Source organism: Festucalex cinctus, chromosome 2 (genome assembly GCF_051991245.1).
Source record: "Festucalex cinctus isolate MCC-2025b chromosome 2, RoL_Fcin_1.0, whole genome shotgun sequence".
NCBI classification, from domain to species: Eukaryota; Metazoa; Chordata; class Actinopteri; order Syngnathiformes; family Syngnathidae; genus Festucalex; species Festucalex cinctus.
This window is the reverse complement of record NC_135412.1, coordinates 25,147,844-25,170,723: the sequence shown is the minus strand read 5'-3', so window position 1 is coordinate 25,170,723 and position 22,880 is coordinate 25,147,844. Positions and strand designations below refer to the sequence as shown.

Below are 22,880 nucleotides of genomic sequence, written 5' to 3'. Positions count from 1 at the left end.
TGTCAGTTTGTGGAACACTTAAGTGATTATACACGTTACTTTAATGAATAAACTAAACGGTTTAACCAGTTATGGCGTCTACAAAATTGAATTTGGAACTGAATGTTTTTATTAATATGTCCTTGATATTGAAAAAGAAATGACGTTCCAGAAAGAAATTCAACTCCTCCCTCCTCCCCAGGCGACAGAGGAGAAGGAGGAGATGGAAGAGCTGCAGGCGTACAACCGCCGCTTGCTCCACAACATCCTGCCCAAGGACGTGGCCGGCCACTTCCTGGCCCGCGAGCGGCGCAACGACGAGCTCTACTACCAGTCGTGTGAGTGCGTGGCCGTCATGTTCGCCTCCATCTGCAACTTCTCCGAGTTCTACGTGGAGCTGGAGGGCAACAACGAGGGCGTGGAGTGCCTCCGGCTGCTCAACGAGATCATCGCCGATTTTGACGAGGTGAACGAGCGTACGGACCAAAGGACGCTGCTAGTTTGTCTTAACAGCTTGTTTGGTTATGCTGTGTGTTGGGAGCCAAAATTGAAAGTGTGGGTGAACCACCACTTGGGAAATTGGGAAATTTATTGGTCAGACACAAAAATACAAAATAAGAACACTCGTAAGGAGCTGCTATACGCCACAACACAACCCAGACGCTCACACAAATCACTTCTGATGTCACTAACTAGGCCACACCCCCTTAAAGGCGCACATTAGCACATGAATACAAAGATGTGTACACCAGTTTATTCTCTTTTATTATGATTTGATACAAGACAGTGCTATTTTCCTTTGACACAAAACAAAATGGTGGCGCCATTTCAAGGGAAATTTGATTTTGACATACTATCAAAAGATCACGTTTTAACCAAATCACTTATAATTGAGGAATTAACTATGTAAAAATCAGCATGTTAATTTAAAGTTCCTTTAACGCCACTAGTTTTTTTTTTATTAAACTGGGGGAATTCCAGTCCCAACACAGCAGACATGTCCATGTCAACATTTAGCAGTCATAAATGTAATAATAATAATAATCATAATAATAATAATAATAATGTATATATTTGTGGAGACTGGGGTCAAGTTTTATTGTACAATTTTAAAAATGAGCAGAATTTCACAAATTACTTCATGTTAAAGATTAGATAGTTCTTAATATGAAAAGAAAATGCACTGAGCTGTCACCAATGTTTTACAAATGGTTATGCCATCTAGTGGCAGAAAAATGACCCCAACACAAATTAATATCACACTTGTTTTTTTGCAGTACAGTACATCTTCTTAATTTTAACATAATTTTATTATTATGAAATTACTGTATCAAAGACGGCGGCACGGTGGTTGTCTGGTTAGCACGTCCGCCTCCCAGTGCTGAGGACGCAAGATCGAGTCCAGGCAGGTTAATTGGGCGCTTTGAATTGTCGCTAGGTGTGCTTGTGCGTGTGGATGGTTGTTTGTCTCTGTGTGCCCTGCAATTGGCAACCAGTTCAGGGTGTACCCCGCCTACTGCCCATAGCCAGCTGGGATAGGCTCCAGCTCCCCCGCGACCCTTGTGAGGAATAAGCGGTTAAGAAAATGGATGGATGGATGTATCAAAGACTGAAAGATGCAGCCATATTTCTATTAGTTTAACATTTTTCCAATTTTATGTTAACAAGAGTGTGAAAACTTTGGAAAAAAAATTGCTCTACAGTTTATAGTATATTTAGAACAGATTTAAAATTTGTGATTAATCGTGAGTTCGGAATGTAACGATAATGGCAATATCGTGATATTGCGATAACTGCCACAATATATCGTCGTCAGCATGTCACGATATTAAAAGCAGAACATCTGTTCAAAAAGTCTGGTTGATTTCCATTTGTGCAGTTCTATCACCCTCTAATGGCTAGTTTTTAAGTGCAGTTTAATTTCCACAAGGCATATTTTGGCCCTTCTGTTTCAAATCCACGCTAATGGTCAGATGAAGGGGAACATATTTAATATGCTTATGAAGCAAGTGAATATGTGGAGGAACTCAATATGTGCGTACATTAGCAAGTGCCTCAATATGAAGTGTTATTAGAGATCATAGGTTGTTTATATGCATTGCTGTCATGTACAAAACCACAATATTGTGTTGTTGTTTTTTTAAATATGAGCTCTTTTTTTAACAATATTGTGACCTTTTTTGGTATCGCCAGCATCCCCACAATATTGCGATAATTATTGTATCGTGATCTTCATATCATGATATCGTATCGTGACGTTTGGATATCGTTATATCCCTAATCGTGAGTGAACTATTGAAGTCGTGCGATTCATTACGATTGAAAATTTTAATCGGCTCACACCCCTAGTAATAAAATGACTATAGAATATGTATTTAATATTTATGTAAAATTGTATGGAAGAGAGAGGCTCCAGCACTCGCGCGACACTTGTGAGGAGTAAGCGGTTAAGAAAATTGATGGAATGATGGATGGATGGATGGATGGATGGATGGATGGAAGAGCCAGTGAAGAAAAAAATAAAGGTTGGTAGGATTCTCACTTTTGTCTCAGAATTCTTGCTTTATTCTTGGAATTAACACTTTTAAAATGAGAATTGTGAGATTAAAGTAAAAATGTTGACGTAGTTCTCACTTTAAAGTCGGAATTCTGAGATTGAGGTCAGAATTAGGTGATTAAAGTCAGAATTGTGAGGTTAAAGTTTGAATTCTGACCGTATTATATTATTCAGAAATCAAGTCAATGGCTATTTATTAACTCATTCACTGCCAGCCATTTTTACCTTCGCTCCTGGCCTGGCTGTTTGATTGGATTTGGACCGATTTTGCAAGGCCCACAGAATATTGTGTTCTATTGCTATAAAAACATGGAACCTACCAAAAGAAAGATTAGAGTCTCTTTCATCAGGACAAAATATATATTTGTGCCTGTTTCTGTTTTGCAGCAATTCGAATTAAAATGTAGCTAAGTTTCATCATTATTCACATTCTTGGTTAAAACACTGGCAAAAAAAGAGCTTGTTGCAACATGGCCCTGGTTGATCTCTTATGGACGTTTTTGTAATTACTACCATTGCTTCAACATTTCTCTTCCGTTCAGAGGCTGCATCAAAGCATTCCGTATGCTCTAGCATAAAAAAACAAAAACAAAAAAAAAACATGATAAACTTATAAATACGTCTTTGGGACACTGGTAATATTTAAAATAGAACGTATTTATACGTTTGTGGAAGCAAATGAGTTAAGATGTGAATAATAATAGTAATAATGAAATGATGAACCACTTTTGGGGAACAAAACACTGAATGCAATGAATAATCCACTACTTTTGTTAATGTAAATACTCAGTGGGCTGGAACAGAGAATTTGGCATTGTTAGCATTAAGCTAGCTGTCTTTCGTTATTGCACGGTTTGGTTCAACATTTTAGTGTTTAGATTTACCATATTTAATTTTATTTTGTTTTATGTGTCGGCTTTACAGTAAACTTTGTGTCTTGTTTAAAGAACTGCATGTCATAGAGCGATTACAGTTGCTCAGGAATACTTCAGATATATTTATCTTTTAATAGGTTGAAATCAATTGAAAGCGTACTCTGCTTGATATGGTCTCATTTTAGTGCGACTGCGTCTGGAATGATCTGAAGCGTACGCGTTGGTCTCTGCAGTTTTTGCGTGGCCTCATCTGGTCGCCTTTTTCTCAGATCATCAGCGAGGAGCGATTCCGTCAGCTGGAGAAAATCAAAACCATCGGCTCCACTTACATGGCCGCCTCGGGCCTCAACGTGTCCAGCTACGACCGAGAGGGTCGCTCGCACATCCTGGCGCTGGCCGACTACGCCATGAGGCTCCGGGAGCAGATGAAATACATCAACGAGCACTCCTTCAATAATTTCCAGATGAAGATCGGTCTGTAGTGATATTACAAGCTTGCCTTTGACATTTGTTTTGCTCCAGTCGGAGAGGTTTTGATTTATTTATCGAGTGGTGTGTGTCTGTGACAAATTTTTGATTTGTGCTGCTCAAGGGCTGAACATGGGACCCGTGGTTGCCGGGGTGATTGGAGCTCGGAAGCCCCAATATGATATCTGGGGGAACACGGTCAACGTGGCCAGTCGAATGGACAGCACCGGCGTACCGGACTACATTCAGGTGACAAGCACAAACGCCATCACGTTTTGAAATGCATACCAGAGGTGGTGATCCTACTTTTAACAAAGTCCAGTAAGGATTATGATGCTAAGCCGTGTAAGTAGCACATAACCAAGTAAATGTTGCGTTTTACTTGCTTTTCTTTTTACTTTAGGAATAAAACTTGAATAAAATGAACAAAAGTGTTTGGCTAAAAGATGTACTCAGTCCGTGAGTACGTATGTATGAGGACTGAAAGTGAATTGCACATAAGACTAGACTAAAATAAATAAAATAAATAATAATAATAATAATAATAATAATAATAATAATAATAAATAGATTAAAAATACAAATAAAAAAAAATCTAAGAAAAAAAAAAAAGAATAGAAGTAATCAATTATCAAGTTAATCCACAACTATTTTAATAATCAAGTCATCGTTTGGAGGCTTTTTTTTTTTTTTTTTTTTTAAATGGTCCAAATCCTCTGATTTACATAATCTGATTTGCATAACAACAGAAATTGTTGACTGATTTCTGTAGTCCTTCATAAAAGAAGACTGATTATCTTCTGTGTTTAAAATAGCACATTTGAAAACATCTGTTTTTACTTTGGAAAGCAATGACTAAACCAGTAACATAGTACATCAATCCCCACCTTTTTTTTTCTTTTTTTCCTTTTTTTTTTTTTTAAATCACTATACGAATGAATATGAAGTAAACACCAATCACTGGTTAATAAACATATTAAACAGTAATCAGTTGGGAAAAAGCTTTTGTAATACATTTTAATACAAATTTAAAATTGATTGAATAATCAATAGATTAATCGATTCTAAAAATATTCAATAATGACTTGCCAAAACCCGTCCATTGATTCATTTTCTATGGCGCTTGTCCTCATTAGAGTCACATGAGTGTTGAGATGGAGCCTATCCCCGATGAAAAGGCAGAATTACAACAAAAAAAAAAATCATTCAATGTGGTGAAATGGCTCCAAAGCTTTCTTTTGAAAGGGGATGTGCGCCTTTGTGTTGAGCGCTGTATTTCTATACAAAGTTTCAATAACGTGTCTTCCCGAAAGCATCTCTATTTGAAGGAAACGGTGACTCCCAGCCCCCCCCCTTCCCTCCATGCACCCCCATTACTGTGTAATGTAGAACAATGCTGCCACCTGTTGTACAATTCCTCCATTTCCTCCATTGCAAACAGACCAACGAGTCTTGTGACAGATCATCTTTAGCTTTTCCTTTTTTTAAAGACAAAGTGATTGGTAGCTGGTTTTGAAATCAAGGGCTCTTGCGTGCACCTACAATACAAGTTGTTTTACAATTCATCAAATTCACAGATGTTTTGCTCAAAGCTCTTTTATATTCTTGGCAACATCCACAAAGGATGACAAATTACAGCACTTGAACCGGTTTTTGTTTATGTTTGTTTGTTTTAAGGAGGTAACTCTCAGGCAATGGATCAAATTATGGCCTAAAAAAATGTTACAGTTTCGCAGTGGAGTGAGAAATGTGGACCCAAATTGAGGAGACTGATCAGACAGGAAATGAGCAACGTAGTGTGATTAATTAACAAGTTGGCAGGGAAACCAAGACTTCGACTAGACTTGACATGACTGTAGCTAGACTTGACTTGACTGTAGTTAGACTTGACATGATTGTAGCGAGACTTGATGGGACTGTAGCTAGACTTGACTTGACATGACTGTAGCTTGGCTTGACATGACTGTACCTTCGCTTGACTGTAGCTTGACTTGACTGTAGCTTGGCTTGACTTGACTGTAGCTTGGCTTGACTTGACTGTAGCTAGACTTGACGTGACTGTAGTTAGACTTGACATGATTGTAGCTAGACTGGACTGTAGCTAGACTTGACTTGACATGACTGTAGCTTGGCTTGACATGACTGTAGCTTGGCTTGGCTTGACTTGACTGTAGCTAGACTTGACGCGACTGTAGTTAGACTTGCCATGATTGTAGCTAGACTTGACTGTAGCTGGACTTGACATGACTGTAGCTAGACTTGACTGTAGCCAGACTTGACTTGACTATAGCTAGACTTGACTTGACATGATGTGGAGCTAGACTTGATTGTAGCTAGACTTGACTTGACTGTAGCTAGACTTGACTTGACATGATGTGGAGCTAGACTTGACTCTGGCTAGACTTGACTTGACTGTAGCTAGACTTGACTGTAGTTAGACTTGACGTGATTGTAGCTAGACTTGATGGGACTGTAGCTAGACTTGACATGACTGTAGCTTGGCTTGACATGACTGTAGCTTGGCTTGACTTGACTGTAGCTTGGCTTGGCTTGACTTGACTGTAGCTTGGGTTGACTTGACTGTAGCTAGACTTGACGCGACTGTAGTTAGACTTGCCATGATTGTAGCTAGACTTGACTGTAGCTAGACTTGACATGACGTGACTGTAGCTTGACTTGAGATGACTGTAGCTTGGCTTGACATGACTGTAGCTTGGCTTGACTTGACTGTAGCTTGGCTTGACTGTAGCTTGGCTTGGCTTGACTGTAGCTTGGCTTGACTTGACTTGACTTGACTTGACTTGACTGTGACTTGACTTGACTTGACTGTAGCTTGGCTTGGCTTGGCTTGACAGATGAGACACCCAGCATGCCTCACATAACACCATCAATGCACCCACACTGACAGGACAAGCACAACAGACTAAATACACCAACACTAATGACCTAAAGACACACACCTAGGGGAAAAACAAGTGGCTGAGGGCACTGATTGGTCACACACTGGGAAGGGAAGACACACTCAGGTGGGCTTCCTCAATGGACTTTTGCACTATTCTAGTAATAATGTTTAGTATCATAAACTATAGGGTTCTCATGTTTTGTGTATCCTTTCCCAGGTGACCACGGACCTCTACCACGTGCTGGCCAACAACGGCTACCAGCTGGACTGCAGAGGACTGGTCAAGGTGAAGGGCAAAGGCGAAATGACCACTTACTTCCTGACCAGTGGCCCCCCCAGCAGTTAACCACCGACCTCAGAGGGTTGGAAAATGCTGACAGTGTCTTGTCCACCTCCCACACACACACGCAAGATTCTCTTGGTGGAGTTTGAAGGCTTGTTTTTTTTGTTTTTTTTTTGCACAAGCAAGCGCAAAAGCCCAAAGCCCAGTTGCCTTAGGATGGACGGGAGTGTGCTTGTTTTTTATGAGCTGTACAAGTATTTTCTCTGGACTCTTAATTTATTTTGTGCAGAAGGATTTTTAGTGATGTACAGTACAAAGGATAAGCTACAAACATTGATGAAGGAGGAAAATGACCAAAGAACAAACAAAACTGAGACTTTGTCCCAAGTACGCTCATTGAATCGGGTTTGTGTGGTCAAGTCACTGAAGGGGCACACACAAAATCACAGCAGATAACACGTGCAAACAATACGCTTGACGTGAGTGTGTGTGTGTGCGCATGAGTGAGTGAGTGAGTGAGTGAGTGAGTGAGTGAGTGAGTGAATGAACTGCTGAACTTTTCCTCCCAAAAGGCATACTGTAACTTTTCACTGTGACTTTTTTCTATTTGCCATCATGCTTTCTTGTTGACGTGGTTTTCGATTCATCTCCAGACGTTTCTGGTGATTGATTGCAAGAGGATCATGTCCACTTTGACGCCAATGTCATTCCAAGCAAAAATATTTCAAAGTATATTTTTCAAGAGATTTCGGACACAGCACGTATGCAGGGACGTTTTTGTTTTTGTTTTGTTTTTTGCCTTGATGTGAACCAAGTTGCAATGGACCAATTTTACCCAAACAGTCCGTCGAATGTATGTTGACATGAAATGACCACTGAAGGAACACGCGCCACTTTGGGATTCCCGCAAATGAATTATGTACCGTAACGTGCACTGCAGTGTTTTGGAGCTGACTTTTCCGTGGAGGAGGTCCACAATATTTCTGCCTTAAAAGGTGACGCCTTTGCTTGAAAAGTCAACCAAATACCCCCAAGTCATCGTTTTTCTCTGATAGGACGGCAGCAAATGATTCTTTTTTTGCCTTAATTGTGTGTCCCTTTCTTGTCTGTTGATGCACTTCTACAGCACGACTGTAGTTTCTGTTTAAAAATAAATCAAATGAAACGAAAAGTGTCCAACTGCTTCAGTGACATGCTGCATGTGGCACCCAGCGCTCAGATTGAGTAAGTCGAGAACGCCTTCCTCTTCTCGTTTTCCCCAAATAAATCCATCTCCAGTTTCAGGAGGTCTGTGCAATGGAGAACGTTGAATTGCTTGTGCATGAATAATGCATTTCTGTCCAGCCAGTGGCAAAAGTTCTCACATCGCTCCATGCTGAACATTAATTAAGCCTCAGAAAATCCTGCTAATCCCTTGTGAAAAAAAGTCCTTGTATTCGCCATGCAGAGTTGGCAAAGTGATATGAATAACAAAAGTGTGGCTTTGTAAAAGGCCGCTCGTTGGCTTGTTTGACATTCGATAACACTTCCTCACAATATGAATGAAACATGGGTACATCAAATTTGCAACATAAGTGCCTTTTAAAATATACTGATATCTGTTTTGTTATTTGGATCAGCGCTTGCAATACCCGTAGGCAGTATCTTATTTTGGAATGGCTTGGTCAGAACCATCAAAAAGTCTAAAACGGGTCACAATACTGCCTACGAGTTACACCAGTGTAACTTGAGTTGGAAATTGGCCGTAATAGTCAGAATCTGAAGATAATACTCCTAGTAAAAATGGTACTCGAGGGAGTGGTAACTGTGAAATTGCAACTCAATTATTTAAGTAGTAAATGGAAAGGAGAAAGAAGCTTTGGGATGTTTGGTGTGCATCATAGTTCCTATCAGAAGAGAACTGAAAAAGTGATGGTGAGAATATTTTTTTTTTCCAGAAAGAATGAAAGTGATTTATATATATATATATATATATATATATATATATATATATATATATATATATATATATATACACACACATATATATATATTTCCCAAATATTTCATGTTTTTGCTTTACTCACCAATGTATTTGTACGAAAGAAGATGCTTAGTTGAAAAACACACACACTTAATGTATTTAACAAAAATACGTATTTTCAATGTTAATACGTAATGGATTTACACATTTTTGCCAGGGTGGTAATTACCTGTGAGTGGATGTTCAGGTTTAAACCAGCAGGCGGCGCGCTTGCACCATTCATGTCTCGGTGAGTTCAGTGCCGTTGGCTGTCTTTTATAATTATTTATTATTATGTATTCATTGGTCTTGCATCGTCATTTGTCTGTTAATGAGTCATAATGACATTGTGGCAGGGAGTTTTCCGTACTTATTCTGATTTAGGCTCTGAATAATATACATGTACATTGTTACATTTTGAGATTCACTACATTGCGTTTACATAGTAGCTTGTCGTGACTACTAGAAACATTTCATGACGCTTACCCAATCTGTTCTTTTTGGGGAAATTGGTGTGTCTCAGTACTGCTCTGTTAAAATCTGAATAGGCCTACATGGATTTATTTATTTATTTATTTATTTATTAAGCTGTCTGCGACTCACTTTTGGGTCCCAACATCAGTTCATAATGAATCCTTGTTAGGTTAGGAGCATATTAGCATATTAGCATTTCATCAATTCTGCTTTTGCTGTTTCTATACTTAAGTTTATTGCTATTTGTTAGCATGACAACTGCTAGCATCAATAGGCAGCGCTCTCCGCTCATCGAAAAGCACTGGACTTTGGTTTATTGTAGTTTGATTTTTTTATTTCAAATGTGATGAAATGTCATCATTTGACTATTCTGTTTGGGTTGTATGCTAGTCACAGGCAAAAGCAATACAATACGACGTTTGTTTTCACCTTGTAAAGGATGCATTTGGATTTGCATTGCTTAAATATCAGAAATACCCGGATGTTTGGAATTGACAAAACTTGCTATTAGCAGAACAACTGCTAGCATGAATAGGATCAATACTTAATATAAATAATTGAAACCCTTGTCAATTGGTTTAGTCATTTAACCTTTTTTTTTTTTTTTTTTTAGTAAAATCAAACATTTTCTGTGACTCTAATGGGGAAGCAGTTTAGAAAATGGATTACATTGATCCCTACTTATTCTGCCATTTTGTGTCTGTCTTTCCAGGTATCTTTTTTTTATGGAGGAAACACGATTGTAGTGTGTTACTCAAAGCTTGTCAGTGGCCCTCTTTGAATGACACAGGAGTAAATAAATGATGGCCAAGAGTGAGAGTGAGTTTCCGTGTTCACTTTAGCCAGCCACCATTGCAGCACTTTAGATCCTGTTTCGGCATCCAGGAAACAGGTCTTGCTTTGCTTGAAGTAGAAGTACTGGTTCCGCCTCGCATGTCAACTGAACTGGGGAGGTCCTGGAGGGGCGGGCGGTTCACTGACGTGGGAGTGAGCTGGAGCCGGCCCATCTGCTGTCACGTGGGTCCTGGGGAGGGCAGGTGTGGTGTTAGGTGAACCTGCTGGCTGCTTGTGACACCCGAAGGGAGTCGCTTTGAGCAAATGTCTCCTCGATGACTCATTTGCTAGCACTTCCTCAAATCACTTGACACATTCGCACTCCACCTCGAGCCTGCCTGCGCTCCTGAAGCATGCGTCTGTTACCCCGGCGCCGGATGTCCCCCCTCAAACTGGCCGTCCTCGGGGGGACTATCTTCATGGTGGCCTTAGTGTTGCTCCAGAAGGTCCCGGATGGCTCGTTCGCCGCCGACCCCAGGCTCTGGGAGCAGGTGGCGAGCAAGGACAAGATGATGATCCTGGTGCGAGAGGCCGCCAAAAACCTTGGCTTCCAGATACCCGTTCCCGACCATTCAGAGAGCTTCCCTTGCCCCCTCGGCGTCTACGGCAAGGATGAGTTTGAGCCTCACCTCGAGAGACCGTCTCAGGACCCCAATGCGCCCGGCGCAAACGGGGATGCCTTTGAAAGGAACGATCTGTCTCCCGAGGAGGCCAAAGAGAAGGAGGACGGCATGACCAAGCATTGCTTCAACCAGTTTGCCAGCGACCGTATCTCGCTGGGCAGGAGCCTCGGCGACGACACTCGGCCTCCAGAGTAAGATGTGATTTTTTTATGACCCTTATAACATGAGGCTTTTCTCAGGCTGATCAATCATTGACAGGTGCAGCAGACCTTTTCAGACCGATATCTATACGAGTATCCACTCTGACTTTGATATACATTTCATTTAACACATGGGCAAAATATTGTGAACAAAACATTCCTTTGCGACGCAGATGATGTGTCAGAATGCCACAATGTAGCGACAAAATTTTATTTAAGTATCATGGCTGGTATCGGCAGTCTCCATGAGTACCTGATACCTAAGAATAATGCCTTTATCTGCCTTTTACTATGGCATTTCTAATTCTAACAAGGACATTTCTGTCGTTTGTGTGATGCTGAGCTGACATGCTTAATAATTCATTGAACTGTAGAATACAACTGATTACAGGGAGTCCTCGAGTTACGTCGGCGTTCTGTTCGAATTTCCCAATTAAAGTCAATATTAACATAAAAAAAAAAAAATCTAAAATACATTAAAATTTAAACAAAATAAGATGCTGTACGACTGAAGCCCGTCTGCCGATTTTCGTCGGTGTCTCTCCTTTCTGTGATCTTTTTCGTTGCCATGGTAATTGATTTTCTTTTGGCAAAAAAAAAAAAAAAAAAAAAACATTGATAGAAGACGTAACTTTCTTCTTTGGGGCCATGATGTGGGGGGAAAAAGAGGGCGAAAAAGCCCAAGATACTCCCACAAGTGCACAAGCGCTAGCACTAACTAAGGGCTAAATAGCGCAGGGGAAAAACACTGCGGTCTATATGCCGGACGAGGAGCCAAAATGGTGGTCGGGGCCAAAATGGCCATTGTAAAGTCGAAACGCCTTAGGTTGATTGTGCCTTAACTCGAGGACTCCCTGTATGTTATGTTCTGGAGTTGGATCCCAAAAACGCAGACACAAATAAGAGTGTAACACTTTATTCGCATAACATCGAGAGGCATAGAACAAGCTTGACTATATGAGAAACAACGAGAATGCACCAAGAATCACGAGAAGCTAAGCTAACTTGGCCGGTGGAGTTGCGCAGAGGAACAGACGTAATAATCCGACAAAAACACACACTTCTCAGTCAAGCTTATATAGACAGTGAATCAATCTGATTGGCTGTGGCTAGACATGTTGGAAACAGGACTGACATGGAATTATCTGATCAGACACTTGACCTCACGGTCATGACCCAAACATAACCATTGCATGACCCAAGCATAACCCTTGCATGACCCTAGTCATGACAGTAAGCATAACCCTTGCATGACCCAAGTCATGACACTGTATAATACAACTGCAGTAGAATCAGAAAAGTTGCCAGTTGGTATGCTAACATTAAGCCAACTGATTGATGGGGTCTATTAACCCACACATGCGCTGTTTGTGATTACAATGGATCAAATGTTAACATGTGCCACACGTGCTCAGGTGCTTGGCCCAGAATTTCTTGCGCTGTCCTCCGCTGCCCGACACCAGCGTGATCATCGTGTTCCACAACGAGGCCTGGTCCACGCTGCTGCGAACGGTGTACAGCGTCTTGTACACGTCTCCTGCCATCTTGCTCAAGGAAATCATCCTGGTGGACGATGCCAGTACTGAAGGTGAGACACCAGTAAATGTCAACAACAAGAAAACAGCGTTTTTAATCATTCAGTCACGGCCGTTTACAGATCCTCCTTCACGCTTCCACCTGGGAAAAAAAAAAATCTAAATTATAATAAATACGTACATAGGATCGACTGGGATTGACTTTAGCTCATTCGTAACGCTGTGGACTCACAAACTGGAGCATGCAGGTTTAGTGCTGTCACTATCAAATATTTTTAGAATCGATTAATCAGTTATTCAATTGATTAATTAATTTTGCATTAAAGTGTATTTAAAAAAAACATATTTTTCCCCCTGTTTACTGTTTATTAACCAGTGATTGGTGTTCATTTCGTGTTTGTATAGTGATTTTATTTTATTTTAAAGGGGGATTGATGTTGTACTATGTTAGCAGTTTGGTCGTTGTTTTCCAAAAGTAACAACAGATGTTTGTAAATGTCTTATTTTGATTTAACACAGATGATAATCAGTCTTCTTTCATGAAGGACTACAAAAATCAGTGAACAATTACTGGTGATATGCTGTAATCAGAAGATTTGGACAATTTTACATAAAAAAATGGCTCCAAACGATTACGCTATTATTAAAATAGTTGTTGATTAATTATTCATGTCATTATACTTTTTTTTTTCAAGAGTTATGTTTTTATATTTTATATTTATTATATTTTCAAGAGTCATGTTTTTATATTATATATATATATATATATATATATATATATATATATATATATATAATATTATATTTTATTATATTTTATTATATTTTATTTTCTCCCCATACAGAGGCATACGTAAAATAGTTATAATATGTGGCATCATTGAGTAGACTTTCACTACTATATGTCAAGGCTGGACTGAGTGGTCCTTTTTTAGAAATGAAAATGTTGATACCCGAAGCTAGCAAGCTAGTTAGCTAGCTTCCTAATTAAGCTAGCTCTTATGCTAACTTTTTTTTCACTGGCACTTGACACACTTTCACGAGTAAATGACGCCCATAATTGTTACCACACCCAACACAGTGGATAGCAGCCAATTAGTTTGCTTTTGACTGATCATCAGTCACTCAACAATAATACAATTTTACTTCAATGGCCCCAAAATGACAATTTATCTACTACAAATAATGTCTTTGTTATCTATCTACATATGCTAGTGACGTGTCATATAGCGGCAGGCACGGCAATTGGATGGGCTTCCATTCGACCGCAGAAGGTCCAACTAACCTGTGTTTCCACATTGCCATTCATGCAACAGAATAATTAATAGCTTTGTATTCAAATAAACAGGCCCACATTCCACACTGAGAGCTTAACCCATTCACTCGCAGCCATTTTCACAGAAGCAACCCACTTCGCTCCCGGCTGTTTCAGTGGATTTTGACTGATTTTGCAAGGCCCAAAGAATATTGTTCTATTGCTATAAAAACATGGAACCTACCAAAAGAAAGATTACAGTCTCTTCTTTCATCAGGAACAAAAAGTATATTATAGTATAGTATATATCCGTTTTGCAGCAATTAGAATTAGAATATAGCTAAGTTTCACCATTATTCACAAATCTGCATAGCATTAAAAAGAAAACAAAAAAAAGTACAAATACGTCTTTGGGAGTTGCTGCATTAAAAATAGAACATATTTATACGTTTTCGGGAGTTAATGAGAATCTTAAGGGCACAGTGTCAACATGGGGTGATTGAAAAGCTATATTTTAAAATTATTTATTGTATTTGTGTTCCTCAAATGTTAGCTTCAAGGTCTGCATTTTTACAACAAATCATTTATCTTTTACCAGTCATGGTATGTGCAATCCTATGCCACGTCATCCCACACCCTTACTTAAAGGGATACTTGACTCATTGAACAATTTTCAGCAGTGAAACGTTAATTTTTTTTTGTCCAGAATTAATTTGATAACTTCTTTATTTTTCATGTAATATTAATACCATTAAAAAGTATTTTTCTACCTGCTGTAAAAAAAAAAAAAACATTGCAGTAAGTAAATTTTTGGAGGTGTTAAATTGTATCGTACGATTTTCTAATGCAAAATATTTGCCTTCCCCGAAGAGTACCTGCAGAGCCAACTGGTGGAGTTTGTCCGCGATCTGAAGATAGTCCGAGTGATGAGGCAGCAGGAGAGGAAGGGACTGGTCGCAGCCCGACTGCTGGGCGCCAGCGTCGCACAAGGCCAAGTGCTCACCTTCCTTGATGCGCACTGTAAGCTTGCACATAACACACAACGGTCAGTAGTTCTGTAGCACGGTAGATCAACAACACAGTAAGCATGTACACGTTTTGGACACAATTTTTTTTTTAAGACTGCACCTATCAGCTTTTATCTTCCCTTCAGTGTGGTTTTCGCCCCAAACATGCCACAGTTTCTTGATGGGTTGGCGCCATACACGAGCTTACACAGATGCTGCAGTTACACTTTAGGCCAAAGGTGGCAGTCACAAGTAAGAAAGTGACCAAGTTCACGACTTTTTAAAATAATATTTGTCAGGTTTACCTGTTTGACATTTATTAAACATGACACAAAAAGGAGAGAAGACACTCAGTTCAAGGCTCGTGAGGAGAGGAACTGACTGATACAATTCACTACTGCATTCTCTAAAAAAAAAAAAAAATCCCCTCCTCACCCTCTCTTTTTATTTGGTTTTCACGCCCCTAGTTACATCGAGGTTTCGAGGTTTTTGTTTGTTTGTTTGTTTGTTTGTTTGTTTGTTTTTTAACAATCGAGCACTACAGCCTATTAAGTGTGTCAGGAATCTGTCAGAAGCAAACAAATATTTATTTTAATGCTGTCAAAGTGAAAGCGTTAACTACTTAACCGCAAAAAAATTATCACATTAATCATGTATTAACGCAGATATTAATCACACTATTACTTTTGACTGCAGATGATCCTTTAACTTGAGAGCGGATCGGTTACGTTAAAGATAGCACAGATTGTGTTTGAGCAATAAACATAAGTGCATGCATTAAAGTAAAGCCTTTAATAAATGTTTATGTATGACATTCAGAATGTGTTCATTTTAAAATATTGGGGTCATTTTTTTTTTCATTTTAAATTATGCAAGTGATTGACTTAAAATGTTTGAAGACGTCCTCATAACATTAAATGTCAAAAGAAATAGCAGGTGCTCGTCAAATTGGGTGGGCAAAAAATGTTGATTAAAAAAAAAGCCTTTTTAATTAAGCGATGAAACAAAATTCTAAGATGTGATTTAAAAAAATGTATCGTTTGACAGCACAACTGACAGCTGCTTAAACTGTAGCTACATTCAAAATTGTTCACTGCTTCTTATAGGTTAAAAAAAAACACATCTTGTTTTCATTTTGTGATTCGTACTTGATAATCAAGCAAGGTGTTTTTGTTTTATCCTGCTTTTTTTAAATGATGTTGTCTCTTTCTTTTTTTTTTAAAATGATGTTCTCTAAACGTTTATCATTGCATTTCATCTTAATCATTATTTCTTTTGCCTCTATAAAGCACTCTTGATTTGCCTTGTGTGAGTTTTAATTCTCAATGAGTTTCTTACCTGGTTAAATAAAAGAATGAATGCCTTGCATCTGAATAGTGAATGGACTCAGTCGAGACAAACAATTCTGATTTGGTGTACTTTTTTTAAATTTTTTTATTTTTTTTTTTTTATTTTTTTTTTTTTTTAGGCGAGTGCTTCCCTGGTTGGCTGGAGCCACTCATGAGCCGGATTGCACAAGAACCCAGCGCGGTGGTCAGTCCGCGCATAACCACCATCGACTTGGACAACTTCAAAGTCAAGAAGCCTTCAGCCAGCCAGCATTACAGCAACCGAGGCTCCTTCGACTGGGCCTTGACCTTTATCTGGGATGGCATCCCCGCCAACATCTTGGCCTTGCGCAACAACGAAACCCATCCTATCAAGTAAGCAGGAAAAGTAACAAAAGTACAAAATCTCAAAATGGCAAAATTACAGATCACTGCAAGTAAGTACTGGCTTTTTAATTATGTATTCTTTTTATCTTTCAACGTTTCAGAACACCCACGTTTGCCGGAGGTCTCTTTTCCATATCAAAAAGCTACTTTGAACACATCGGAGCATATGATGACCAGATGGAAATTTGGGGTGGCGAGAATTTGGAGATGTCCTTCCGGGTCAGTCTTGTTTGTTTTTTTTCCACCCCCCATTTTGTTTTTACAAATGTTACCTTGCACATTGTGAATTTTTTTAATAAATATTTTGCAAACTATATGCTAGATAAAATAAGACACATAGCGTATCCCTAATTTTACTATGTTTCCCGTAGAACGGTCAAAATTAACTCATTCAATCCCAAAAACATATATTTTGTCCTTCCCTCCCAAAAAACTTTTATTTATTTTTTTTCATGCAAGAGCATGCAGAAGGCTTTGATGCAGTGTCTGACATGAAGAGGTGGCTTAAAGCAATGGTAGTTATTACAAAAAACGGCCAGCAGGTGGTAGCAAAGTAAGAGATCAGCCAGGTCATGTTGCAACAGTTTTCATATTTGATTTTTTTTTTTTAAATGTTGTGCTGTGCATTGAGAAGGTGATAGAAGTGTGAAAATGCTGACGCGCACATTATAGAGGGAATATTGTTGCTAAGATAAACATTTTATTTTTTTAAACGGGAATTTCCGTCGACGGCGTTCGTTCAAAGAGTTAATCAATTAATCGACAAGTAATCGATTATCAAATTAATCAACAACTATTTTAATTATCGAGTAATTGTTTGGAGCCATTTTTTAATTTAAAATTGTCCCAATGCCTGATTTCAGCATATCAGCAGTAATTGTTCACTGATTTTTGTAGTCCTTCATGAAAGAAGACTGATTTTCTTCTGTTTCATCAAAACAAGACCTTTGCAACCATCTGTTTTTATTTTGGAAAACAATGGACGAACCGATAACGTAGTACAACATCAAGCCCTCCTCCCCCGCCCTTTTTTTTTTTTTTTTTTTTTTTTATCACAATACGAAAACAAAGTACGAAATAACCATCCATCAGTGGTTAATAAACAGCAGACGGGGGGAAAATGCTTTTGTAATACACTTTATTGTAAAAATAAATTGAATCTGATTAATCGATAGAATAATTGATAGGTGAATCGATTAAAAAAATATTTGATAGTGACAGCACTAGTTTCATGCATTGTACTTGTGATATTTCAGCTAGGGCAACATGGTGCCCTCATGATTAGTGCACCTGCCTCACGGTTCTGAAATTTTGGGTTGAAATCAAGCTCCGGTCTTCCTGTCTGTAGCTTGCAAGTAATGCACGCGCTTGTGTGGGTTTTTCCTCTCACAAACCTGTCACGACACATTTCAACAGCACTACAAAATGGCCAACTCGCCATCTTGACGAGGGAGTACTGGTTCGGGTTCGGAGATGATTCCTCTCTGTCTGGGTTTGATGTGTTGAATCGGATTTGAAATTGTGTTCTTGTCCAGGTGTGGCAGTGCGGCGGTCAGCTGGAGATCCTTCCTTGTTCCGTGGTGGGCCACGTCTTCCGTACCAAGAGTCCGCACACTTTCCCCAAAGGCACCGACGTCATCGTTCGCAACCAAGTGCGGCTGGCCGAGGTCTGGCTGGACGACTACAAAGCGCTCTTCTACCGTCGCAACAATCGGGCCAGCATCATGGCCAGTGAGGTGACAAACACAATTTCTTCATGTGGGAGGAGCTACTTGGCCTGCTCCATAGAGTGCATCTGGAAGCATGTCTGTGTAGAATCTACACAGACATGCTTCCAGATTGAGAATCTACACTGTAGATTCTCAGTTATGCAGGTCGTGGAGGCAACTGGACTTTACTCATTTGTTGAAGACGTTTTACTTTCATCCAAAAGGCTTCTACGCTTATTTTGTTTAGGTGTGCAGTCTAGCTATTACAAAAGTGTGGAACTGCCAATTGGGCGTGACTGGCAGATTAGTTCGAACCTAGATGCAAATACATTGAAACATATTTATTAATTGTTTAAACCTATTTGCAAGTATGTTTGAACATATTGGCAAATACATTTGAACTTACTTGCAAATACATTTAAACATATTTAAATAGTCTCAAACATATTTGCAAGTACGTTTGAACGTACTTGCAAATATGTTTGAACATATTCAAATACGCTTCAATGCATTTGCATATATTCTCAAATGCACTTTGTCGAAATGTTAAATGTGTTTAAATATATTCAAACATATTTGAAAATATGTTTGAACATATGTGCCAACACATTTAAACCTATTGCAAATACATTTGTACATGCTTTTCTAATCTTTTTTTTTTTTTTATCCAGTTCTGTCAACCGACCAAACTTTGCCACGAAAGTCAAAGTTTTAATTAATTTTAAAGCACTTTCGCTAGTGTTGTTTTTATTTTTTCCAGAAATGATTAGTTTTGCTTTAGGTTTTCTTTGTTTTAGTGTTAGATTTGTTTTTTTGTTTTTTTTTTGTTTATGTGTAACATGGAGTACTTAACTTCGACTTTTACCGCAGTTCTTTTGCCACATCGGTCATCATCATGCTGGTGGGCGTGGCCCAATTGGCAGCATGTCACGTCAGCAAACTTGATAGCTATTGTAAAACAGGCAGTTATTGTCATATTTCAGTTAACAATTTTTTTTTCCCCCAATTCTCGTTTTCTTTATTTTATTTTTGTGATGATTATAATAACATTGGCACATGCCTGTTGGTCTGCATAGTGGATAGTGTGGCAAAGGACAAACCAAGCAATTAGTCAAAAAAAAATGTTTGTACACCTCAGAGAGGACTGCCTTTTGTCAGAATTGCCTTCATTATTTTGATATATTTCAGAACAAAAAATATTCTGATAGGGTATGGAACGATTTGAATTTGTAAATGTGGAAAGAGTAAAGAAATGTGACTGCTTTTGTGAGTGCCTTGAGATGACTTGTCTTGTGAATTGGCACTATAGAAAAAATATTGAATTGAAATGTTTTTTAAAAGTATTTCCGTTCATAGCACTCCTACGGGAACGTCTCCCATCGTGTCAAACTGAGAGATAACTTACACTGCAAGAACTTCTCTTGGTACCTAAAGACCGTCTGCCCAGAGATGTACATTCCTGAGGTCAATCCATTACAATACGGAGCAGTAAGTCACTTTTGTCTTTATTGCTCCACGTGGATGTAGCGCAAACATTTGTTGTTTGCTTCCAGATAAGGAATGCCGGATCTAACAAGTGCCTGGACGCTGGAGAAAGGAATGCAGTAGGGAAACCTGTTATCATATACAGCTGTCACAACCAGGGAGGCAACCAGGTACAGTACTTGGACTATATATATATTAGGGGTGTCAGGCGATTAAGATTTTTAATCGGAATTAATTGCATGACTTCAATAGTTAACTCACGATTAATTGCAAATTCTATATCTGTTCTAAATGTAGAATAAAATGTACAATATTTTTTTTGTCAAAGTTTTCATAATCTTGTTCACATAAAAGTAGGAAAAAAAGGTTAAACAGAAATACGCCTGCATCTTTTTGTCATTGATAGTCCTTTCATAATAATTCATACAATTGAGTTAAAATTAAAAATGTAATGTGCTTGTAAAAATGAGTGGGATATTGATTTGGGTTGAGGTAATTTTTTCTGCCACTAGATGGCATAGATGGAATTTGTAGACGGTGACAGATCATTGCATTTTTCTTTTCATATTAAGAGTTATCTAATCTTTAACATGAAGTAACTTGTGAAATTCTGTACATATTTAAGATTGTAAAATACAACTTGACCCCTGTCTCTACAAATGCAGTATGTGTGTTTATGTGTAACACATAAAACAGTTGCTCTTCAAATTTGGTGTGCAAAAAAATGTTGATAAAAAAGCCTTCTTATTTAAGCGATTAATTGTGATTATTCAAAATTCTAAGACATGATTAATCTGATTAAAGAAAATAATCATTTGACAGCTCTATATACTGATAAATTTAAATTCTTCAAAGCATTAAAAAAATGAAAAAAATAAACGCCGTACAGCTATCTGTGTTCAAATGCCAATGTAAGAATTAAAAGTAAAAAGTGGTCGACGAAATTGAAGACTAAATACTCAAGCAAAATACAGATAGCTGAAAAAAAAAAAAATCAACTTTGGAATTATTTTATCTGGGTCAGCTGTCACCACTGTGGAATGAAGGTCGTTTCTGTGGTCATTTCCAGTATTTTGAGTACACGGCTGACAAGGAGCTGCGTCACAATATCGGCAAGCAGTTATGCCTGCAGGCGACGCCTCATCCCGAGAGGGTGAAGATAGAGCCGTGCGCGCTGAAAGGAGCAGACTCCAAGCCGTCACCAGACCAGGAGTGGGTCTTCACACAGGTCCGTTTGCTACTTCCTGTTTGGGCCAAAAAGCTGGCGTGATGCAGCTCGACAATGCTTTTTTTTTCTCTCTCTCTGTTCTCGCCTCTTCAGGAACACCTGCTGAAGAATCCCATCAGCGGGAAATGTTTGCAACTGACAAACGACATCATTCAGATGGACACGTGTAACGCTTGGAACGACTTCCAGCACTGGAGCTTCGGCTGACGTCCTTTGGCCCCATTTGGGGCAGACGAGGTTTTAGCACAAAGACAGACTCGCGTAGATCCACAGGTGGGAAGTCGGCTTTGGATGGCTTGAAGGTGACATCATCAATGTGGCAATGTGGGCACTGACATCCGATGCTCAAGTCTCACGGACTAGGATCGGCGTGTCTGTTTTGACGTGATTTTTACACTTTGGACTTCCTCCGGTGATGGTGAAGCGGGTGGTGGTGACGGGGACGATGAGTATTAAGCAAAATAACGAGATAAGCAGAGATGTGAAGTAACAAAGTACAAATAGCCTACTTTGTTACTGTACTTTGTAATTCACCGAGTATTTATTTTTTTAGAATACTTTTTACTTTTATCCATTACTTTTTAAAAACAGTATCTGTACTTTTTCCTTAATACATTTTCAAAACAGAGGGTCGTTACTCGTTACTTTTGTTTGACGTGCATGACAACGATTTAAAAGTGACGGCAGCTTTTGCCCTTCCGTGTTCCTGGCTCGGCCATTACGGCCAATCATATGAAGCGTTACATGCGGTCTCCGACATATCCGCTTGTGATAGGCTCCATCTCAACCTATGAGATGACGCAATGGGGCATACGTTTCCTCCTGCAAACATCATTAAGCATATTATTTATACTTGTATTTAAGGCAAGTTATGAAAACTTAATTTCCATTGCATTATTAAACCAAGGGCACCATCTAGAGGAGTAAAAAAATGTTGCAAGGGCATCATGAGGCGATTTAGTCAGTTTTAAGGATTTGTTAAGTGATGATCTTTTAAATTGAATTGTCTTTAAATTGTGTGACATGAGGAGGAAACATCCGGTAAAAAATACTTTTTACTTTTATTTTTGAAGTACATTTTACAGCCTGTACTTTTTTACTTTTACTCGAGTAATTGTTTGAATGAGTCATGTTTTTTTTGCAAGTAATTGTACTTTTACTCAAGTACAGAATGTCAGTACTTTTCCCATCTCTGGAGATAAGTTATTAAAAAAAAAAAAAACCTTCGCAACAGGACACTGATTATCTTGTTGGTTTGTATTTAACATTGAGATCAAGAACACTGGGGGAGGGAGTGAGCTATGGAGGAGTGAAGACGTGCCTCGATGTAGCTCGCCAAATTTGTGCTTAAAAGTTTTGCCTGAGTGCTTGAAACGCCACTCAAACTTGGCTTAAGTGACTATAGTGATAACGTGATTCGTGTGAACAAGAGTCGGAGTGAGTTTAAAAAATGGGTAAACCAAAAACTAAAAAGACCGGAGTGCCGGATGCAGGCCCAGACGCCTCCTCGGATCCAGAGTCGCCGCTGCCACCGGTGGAGATTGAGCCCTCGGGGGATGGCCCTGTGCTAGCCGCTATAGCATTGCTGCGGACGGAGGTGAACACAATCAGGTCCGATGTGTGTAATGCCCTGGACAATCGTATATCTGAGGTTTCAACTACTATTCGAAACGAGATTTCGTCTCTGAAGCAAAGCATGGAAACTTCAATCTCGGATGTGAGGAATGACTTGGCTAAACACGACAGTGC

General features: G+C 39.0%; 2 protein-coding genes across 5 annotated transcripts in view; both read left to right on the top strand.

Moving 5' to 3' along the window:
- Positions 1–8,238, top strand: part of LOC144014282 (adenylate cyclase type 6-like) — an 82,814-nt gene extending 74,576 nt beyond the window's left edge. For all 4 annotated transcript variants that reach the window (XM_077514001.1, XM_077513998.1, XM_077513999.1 and 1 more), the window contains 4 exons: positions 182–445; positions 3,681–3,885; positions 4,004–4,128; positions 6,999–8,238. In XM_077514001.1, the coding sequence (XP_077370127.1) occupies positions 182–445; positions 3,681–3,885; positions 4,004–4,128; positions 6,999–7,127 (723 nt within the window). In that variant the 3' untranslated portion in view covers positions 7,128–8,238. The remainder of the gene's footprint in view (positions 1–181; positions 446–3,680; positions 3,886–4,003; positions 4,129–6,998) is intronic.
- A 1,183-nt stretch (positions 8,239–9,421) lies between these two features.
- On the top strand, positions 9,422–21,759 carry galnt6 (UDP-N-acetyl-alpha-D-galactosamine:polypeptide N-acetylgalactosaminyltransferase 6 (GalNAc-T6)). The gene is made up of 10 exons (XM_077514002.1): positions 9,422–11,188; positions 12,613–12,785; positions 14,858–15,007; positions 16,463–16,697; positions 16,811–16,928; positions 18,245–18,445; positions 19,775–19,906; positions 19,972–20,073; positions 20,973–21,131; positions 21,225–21,759. Exons 1-10 carry the CDS (start codon positions 10,728–10,730, stop codon positions 21,336–21,338), a joined length of 1,845 nt encoding a protein of 614 aa, XP_077370128.1. The 5' UTR covers positions 9,422–10,727; the 3' UTR covers positions 21,339–21,759.
- Positions 21,760–22,880: the final 1,121 nt, after the last annotated feature.

Coding starts and splice junctions, on each gene's coding strand:
- galnt6 (XM_077514002.1), top strand. CDS start 10,728: ATGCGTCTGTTACCCCGGCGCCGGATGTCCCCCCTCAAACTGGCCGTC. Junction 18,446..19,774: donor CCAGCATCATGGCCAGTGAG/GTGACAAACACA, acceptor TTCCGTTCATAG/CACTCCTACGGGAACGTCTC. Junction 21,132..21,224: donor AGGAGTGGGTCTTCACACAG/GTCCGTTTGCTA, acceptor TCGCCTCTTCAG/GAACACCTGCTGAAGAATCC.